The sequence below is a fragment of the Egretta garzetta genome, unplaced genomic scaffold (assembly GCF_000687185.1).
Source record: "Egretta garzetta isolate BGI_Z169 unplaced genomic scaffold, ASM68718v1 scaffold55, whole genome shotgun sequence".
NCBI classification, from domain to species: domain Eukaryota; kingdom Metazoa; phylum Chordata; class Aves; order Pelecaniformes; family Ardeidae; genus Egretta; species Egretta garzetta.
Genome location: NW_009259863.1, coordinates 330,539 through 338,452, shown reverse-complemented (window position 1 = coordinate 338,452; position 7,914 = coordinate 330,539). Strand labels below are relative to the sequence as shown.

Here is a 7,914-nt window from a genome sequence, read left to right as displayed (position 1 = left end):
GACCCAAGCCCGGAGGTGCGGTGGCAGCGTGGGGGTGGCGGTATCAGGGGTTTAATTGGCAAGAGCCCTTCAGAAAATGAGACCTCTGGCGTGGCAGCTCTGGTGAATTACTGATGCCTGCTTGTAAAGCAGGTGCAGGAAATTAAATGATAATGTTATTTGAACGTGTATTCACTTCGCTGCTGTTGGGGAGGCTGGAAAAGTTAATGATGGTGTAGTTGCTGTCAGTATGTGTGACTGACAGAATAGCTCTGATGATGAATAAGATGCCCTGCGAAAATAATTATAGCAATTGCCTGTTAGGTATGCCGTTTGTTTTTCTTGCAGAAAACGTGGTTAGAAAAATACTTGTTTTCTGCATTTTGTTAAAATTCACGTGTATTTATGCATTGCAGTCGGCTTAGAAGGAAAGATGATGCTGTTTTTTAGAGGACAAGAGATATAGTCTGGCTTCAACAACCTATTTTTGTGAGATTTAAACTGTAAACTCAATACAGGCTGCTTGAGGCACTTGTATATTTTGCGAGGCAGAGAAATACTGGTTCTTTTGGTTTCTTTTGTACTTAAATGATTGCATGTTGTCCTTGTTTGATTTGAAGACTACTTCAGCAGTCACTGGTAGTGTTGTGACATAAGACAGTTTATCCAATGTATTTAAAATGGAAAACCTAGGAGAAAAATAAAAGAAAACTCATCTTTACTAATGAAATGAAAATTTAGTGCCTTTATAACTAATGTCTTAATAAGATATTTGATAAAGAACTAAAGGAGTATCTTTGTTAGTTATTTGTAAATTTACGTAAGTCTCTTTTTGCAGCTCCCTACAACAGATAAATGATACACTTTGCGTGTGATTCGCGACTTCCTCTTTTCTTCACAGTTAAGAAATTCTTGTTTGTAGTTTTCTGATGGGGTGAGGGGAAAAGAATAAGAAGAAGTTGTTCTGAATATGATTATTTTCTGTTTCAGATTTGTAGCTGATTGTTCACATGTGTCCAGGGGGAGATGAAGTACATTGGATCCTGCATAGTTTGGCTTTGTATGGCAGTCTTCCTCCTCCTTCCTGTTTCTACTTCTGTGGCTGTCAGTGACCAGACAGGTACTTCCATTCTTCTTGCCCATCACGGGCCAAAGGCATAAGACTCAGTACTGAACAGATCTGAACAAGTAGGGACAGTACATGGAAAATAAGTGGTATGAGCAGATAAAGTTATACAAGACTTTTAAAAATCTCTTTTTTAAAATGTCTAGGTTTGAAGCAGTTCCAAAGCAGCTTGCACTTGGAAGATTCATGTTTGGAAGCAGTTGTAGTTCCTAGGAGTTTTGTTTTGTACTATTTCAACTTACCATACAAAACAAGACTCAATCAGAGCTTGCAAAACTTTTGTGAACAAAATCATCTGGCTTTATTAGAGCAGATCAGTGATCACATTGACCTAAACGACCTAATGCTCATGTTAACCTAAACTTAATCGCAAGACCAGGTCATACGTTTAACAGATGTAGAGTTAGACAAAACCTTGTGCCTAAGAAGTCAGGGGAAAGGAATATAGTGATATTGTTTAACTTGAAAGCTGTTACCCATTTTCTCATACTTCTCTTTTTTTCTTCTTTCTCTTACTGTCCACGTGTTATCTAGCTCTCTCACTTAATCTCTTCGTTGACTCCCTAGATTCTGTCTTAAAGGCATGTCACTTGTGCTTGTAGAATAAGGAATTGTCAGTTTTCTAGATTTGCTCAGCCTCAGCACGTACCTCAACTTCCTAGAATTTTTCTGTAATTATTAGCAAGGAGAACATGCTTGTTGCTATTTAAATAGAAATAAAAATAATTCTTTTTCTTTATTTTTTTTAAATGAAATTTATTTTTAGTAATGCCGGTTTTCCAGAAACCTGATGAAAGATTATAGAAGCTATACATATACAACAACTTTGTATCTCCATAACACATTTGAAACTCAGGCCCAAGAAATTTAAAAAGACAATGACTAGGATAATAATCCTTTTACTACTCCTGGAAACAGTAAATAGTAAGATTTAATAAATAATAAAGTGTAATGTGTGGGCTCTAAGGTAAGAATAATGTGTTGTAAAGAGTCTGAATTTAAGTCAAAGACTTTTTTTTGCCTTATATTTTTAGGGTAGCAAGGCTAAGTGCTCTGCTGATGAATTATTCTTAACCCCCGTGAGAGTGAGCCTACATCACAGCTGTACAATCCTTCTTTTCAGCTTTTTGAAAGAAGTAAAATAGGTTGTCTTCTCTGTCATTGCTAGCTGGTGGATTGTAGAAGGGAAGTTATAAAAGTGGTAAAAGGGTGTAAGTGCAGAAGGTTCCCTAGTAATATAAATTAATAAATGGAAACTTGAAAAATTTTAAAACAAGAAGCCTTGTCTCCTTTCTTTTTACATCTTTTTTTTTTCTTTTTTTTTTTTTTTTCCCTACTGAAAAGATGTCTTAGTAAAAGATGGACCAGGCATAGAAGATGTGACAGGTACACTGAACTGCTAATAAATGGTGTATCTAAACTGTGCTTTATGTTCTGTTAGGGAGTTGGTGGCTAGGCAGCCAGCAGGGAAGTTGCAGTTTTCCTTCACCTGATTGCCACAAATGAATCAAATACGGGTCAAATTGAACTGCTGGGAAGAAGAGGAGAGACTGAACCTCTCCTGAGAATAACTGATGGTGTGCAATTGAGAGAGGCTTCTGCACTCTGAGGTGATACAGGCAGATGGTGAGGAATAACAAGTAGATTGCTGCCAGCTTGAGCATCCCTGCCAACAGCAGGGAATAGACTCAGAGTGATGCCTCAAATTGTTAACAGGAAAGAGACTATTCTAGAGGCTGAAGGGATGGTTACTGTCCAAAAATAAAAGTTACAGACCAGAAAGCAGGAGCTGAGAAAGAATGGACCCTGTGATGGTGCAGCAGTGAGGGGTACAGGTGTGCCTGCTAGCCTTTTGTTAATCTGCCCCATTTGGTTGCACTGGGTACTCCGTGTTGCAAAATCGTCTCATTCTAGTTTGATAATTTGTACACAGATGTTACAAATTGGAAACGTGCTTACTTCAAGAAGAGAGAAATCTCTAAGCTCCTCTTTTCCGCACACTTTTTTTTTTTCTTTCTCTCTCCTTTCTTTCTTTCGTTACCTGGCTCTTTCTTGGGCCTTTGTTCTCCCCCATGTACCAGTTGTGTTTGGATCAGCATCTGCCCTTCAGGATCTGCCTAGGCAATCCTTTTGATTTTCTTCCTCCCACAACATATGCATAGCACTTATTCGTCACTGTGCTAATATGAAAGCTTTTCCAGCAAAGCTTGGTTTTGGATTATTGCATTTACATCCTGAAATTTCCCACCTGATCTACTTGAGTCTAAAGGAATGACCTTCAAATGCAGGGAAAAGTGTAAATTGAAGTTCATTTGAAGGGGGAGTGGGTGGAAGAAGTGGGAAGGGCATCTCTTGTGCAAGAGAAAGAATTGTGTGCATATGTAGGGGAGAGCTTTCTGTGTTGGCATTCTGAGTATACTTTGGGACTTATTCATTGAGTCAATATAGTTAAAAAAAAAAAATACCAGTATTTGGGGGAAAAAATGTCACAGAGTGACAGAGTATGCAGAGATCTTCTTGGAGCAGTCCTCCTTAGGGTCTGAATGTGTGCCAGTAACCATTAGATTTACACCAAGGATTTTTTTCCATTCTTATTTGTCCAGTTTTGATGTGCTAATTGTTCATCAGAAGGAAGCATTCACTTCTAATAACAGAATATAGCAGATCTGAGGGATAGGGTTCAGGAGTTCTCCACAATCATGTTTTTGATCTGACTTCAGGAATATTTTCTTCATGTTGTCAACTTACTTTTTTTTTTTTTTTTTTATTGTTGGGAACATTTGGTTTTGGAGCATGGACATGAGCTCTTTCTGTAGTGGCACATGAAGTTCTAATTCGATCATTGTTAAATGCTTCATATTAAGAGTATTAATACTTTGTCTCATTTCCAGATCATTGCTGCTTTTTCAACTTTCTTTTACAATTACTTTTCAAAGTCACTTGCTAACCCATGAAAAATGTAGTATAAACAAAGTCTTGGGACTGTCAGGCATGGTGAATTTCCAGTGCCTTTTGACGTGGAATGCGTTGTGAAAAGTATTGGCTCTAGATCATAATTTTAGATAGGCACTTTAACCCAAATACAGTGAGTGGTTTCAAGTATGCAAATCAGTTCAGCTTTTTGGGTTTCATGTTTTAGTACGGCTAGATACTTCTCAAAATCAAGATAATGTCTTTACAGTAACTGTCATATACAATGTACTCATATTCTTAATATTCCAAATATTTTAATGTTGGATCCACAAACTATTGTTAGCATTGCAGTGTATGAGTGACCTTGCCACCCTTGGATTCCTTAACTTGTGGTTAAATACTGTCTTCCTGGGCATTGAATAAGGAGCTTTAGGTATCTATAAGAATGTGGTTCATGAAAGCCTGCAGACTGCGGAAAGCCACTTCAGCTAGCGAGTAGTACATAAGAGAGATCCTAGACCATAAAGGGGAATATTCTCAGCTACACACATTCTCCCAGTGTGAAGCCTGTAAACTAGATCAGCAACCCCTCCACCCCCCCTTTTTTTTTTTATGGAAAGGTAGAGAAAGAAAAAAGCATCAACTCCTACAGCCAAGATATTCACCTGCGATATCATAGAACAGTTTGGATTGGAAGCAAACTCCAAAAATCATCTAGTCCATCACCCCAGCAATAAGCAGGGACATCTTCAACTGGATCAGGTTGCTCAGAGCCCCATCCAGCCTGGTCTTGAGTGTTTGCAGGGGTGGGGCATCTACCACCTCTCTGGGCAACCTGTTCCAGTGGTTCACCACCCTAATTGTAAAAAATTTTTTCCTTATATCTAGTTTAAATCTACCCTCTTTTAGTTCAAAGCCATTACTCCTTGTCCTATCACAACAGGCCCTGCTAAAAAGTCTGTCCCCATCTTTCTTATAAGCCGCCTTTAAGTACTGAAAGGCTGCAGTAAGGTCTCCCCAGAGCCTTCCCTTCTCCAGGCTGAACAACCCCAACTCTCTCAGCCTGTCCTCATAGGAGAGGTGCTCCAGCCCTCGGATCATCTTCATGGCCCTCCTCTGGACCTGCTCCAACCGGTCCATGTCCTTCTTGTGCTGAGGGCTCCAGAGCTGGACGCAGTACTCCAGGTGGGGTCTCACCAGAGCAGAGTAGAGGGGCAGAATCACCTCCCTCGACCTGCTCGCCACGCTTCTCCGATGCAGCCCAGGGTACGGTTGGCCTCCTGGGCTGCCAGCGCACATTGCCGGCTCATGTCCAGCTTTTCATCCACCAGCACCCCCAAGTCCTTCTCTGCAGAGCTGCTCTCAATCCCTTCATCCCCCAACCTGTATTGATACTGGGGGTTGTCCCGACCCAGGTGCAGGTCCTAGTACAGACCCCTGAAGGACACCGCTCGTCATTGATCTTCATCTGGACATCGAGCTGTTGACCACTACCCTCTGAATGCAACCATCCAACCAATTTCTTACCCACTGAATAGTCCACCCATCAAATCCATATCTTCCCAATTTAGAGAGAAGGATGTTGTGGGGGATCATGCCAATGGCTTTACAGACATCAAGATAGATGGCATCCATGGCTCTTCCCTTGTCCCCTGATGTAGTCACTCCATCATAGAAAGCTACGAGGTTGGTCAGGCAGGACTTGCCCTTGGTGAAGCCATGCGGGCTGTCTTGAAGTCCTGTTTTTCACTACCTACTCTTCCTCACGGGACAACCTAGTTCTCCAGGGTCTAGCGTGAGCATCCGAATACCTCACCTCAGTTGGTATGGATTTCTTAATACTGCCTGCCAAAGCTGTTACATTATTTCCATGACTATCTAAATAGTCCCCAGATTTGGAGTTGACTTCTTTCCTATATCAACAAAGTTATAGATTCAGTATCCTTCATTGCTCTTCCCACCCTTGTCTTAATTAACACCTTTATTGTAATATAATATGATGTGGCTTACAGAGTAAAAAAGGAAAACAACAAAAAAAAATCATATCTGATTTGCTGGCACCTCTGTATGTGAGGCTACAGGCATGTAGGAAATCTGAGTTCTTGACCCTATTTGAAAGCAGGCCAGATGGGCCTGCAAATTCCTTTGAGCTGGACTCGTTGGATGTCATTGCTGACACTTGCAGGTATGTCACACATTCTGAAGAAGTTTCCTATGTCTATATTTATGAAGCCTGATCCAGTAAGATTGTGAGACATATCCTAGCTAATATGAGTTTCTGCCTGAAGCTTGAGTCCAACATAGGATGTGGGTATGTGTTAGGTGGAACTTTGCTGTTTGGCCATGTTCATTTGGCCTGTCATGCTTACTGATGGAAACTTTGGTGCCCTTGCAGTGTGCACATTGGTGATGTTAGATGGCAGCTGAAAACTTCACCTGAAGGTAAAGTTTACTTATAAAGTAGCAGATCTGGAGGAGCCAAGAGTGCTTGTTGGAAGCTACAGTTCCCAGTCAGGAAGGGCACACAAGAGACGTCTGTAAGAGTGAGACTGAAGCATGCACCAGAGTCTCCTCTGTCCTTGCTTGCACGGAAAAGAAAACTGGGCATGGGGCCTAGATGGAAGCTGCAGTGTGCTTTAACAGGTGCTATGTTCACTTCAGGAATTCAGAACATGCCACTGCATGTTGCAGCAGATACATCTAGATGCAAAGCCTTTATTTTTTTTGCATAATGCTATTGGAAAACAAAAAAAATTCTTAGTAGCATCTTATTGGAGAGACAGAAGATCAGTGATCTGTGATATATGTGCTTGATCTGCTTAAATACATATTTTTGAAATTATTACTTTGATTTTATAATAATAAGCCCCTACATAGAGCTCATTGATTTCTAAAGATTAAGGTCTGTAATTTGTCTTAAGGATAGCTGATATCATTGATCTATAGGTATGTTAACTTGAGCTTTGACATCACCATTTTAATGTGAATTGTTGACTTCAATCCAGACAGACCCAATTTTGTCACGTGCAGAGTAATCTAGTGTATAAATGTAAGCTTGTTCTTTTTAGTGCTTCATTAGTTTTATAGCAATGTATGCAAACAGGGCAGCTAGGTGAGTGGTTTCCATGCCTGGATTAGCAGTAAGAGTTTGTCTCGTTCTTTTTTCTTTCCTGAATGTCTTCATGTGTATTTTCTAGTTCAGCTACCCACAGGATGAATGAGTAAACTGTCTGTTTTGTCTTAAGTCAAAGAAAATTTAAAGATCTTTCAAGTCTTCTAGTACTTCTGGAAGAGGCTAACTTTTTGACTGCACAAATTGTAACTGTAGAAAGAATTTTCATCGGTCTATAGCAGTGAAAGCTGTCAGTCTTGGTATGGAGAGGTTTTGGTTTTAATATTTTAGAGTTTTGCCTTAGCTCTCTGATAAAAAGAATAACATTGGGCTAAAGGAGTGCATTGGCAGCATGAGATAGAAGATTCATAGTAACCCTCTTGGTTCTTCTGGAGATATGGAATAAAACCAAATAAGTAACACTTAAATGGCCTGTCTGTGCTGTGACTGTTATGCCACTGGTAAAAATAGGTCCACAGTCCAGTCCATGGCATGTGAAGAATCGTTGCTATCATCTGGATAACACAGAAATTAAGGCTTGAGTCTTTATTTGGACTTGGAAGAAAGGGGCTGGGAGAAATAAGCTAAAACTCCCTAGTCTTTCACCACTCAGCCCTCATGTAAGTTAATGCTGAAAAAAAAAGCACAGTTGTGCCCCAGGTTCTCTAGAGCTTACTACAGCAGTTCAAGGTAAAGTCAGCAGTAAGTAATCTCTGGATGCTCTTATTGTAAGTGCTGTAAAGTAATTTAACAAAAAAAAGAATCTGCCACATGGTGTTTATAT

At 40.1% G+C, this 7,914-nt stretch overlaps 1 protein-coding gene across 1 annotated transcript in view; it reads left to right on the top strand.

Annotated features, from left to right (window-relative positions):
- Positions 1–1,005: 1,005 nt before the first annotated feature.
- Positions 1,006–7,914, top strand: part of COL19A1 (collagen type XIX alpha 1 chain) — a 203,997-nt gene continuing 197,088 nt past the window's right edge. Inside the window, exon 1 of the mRNA XM_035895611.1 lies at positions 1,006–1,099. Coding sequence (XP_035751504.1) covers positions 1,006–1,099 — 94 coding nt within the window. The remainder of the gene's footprint in view (positions 1,100–7,914) is intronic.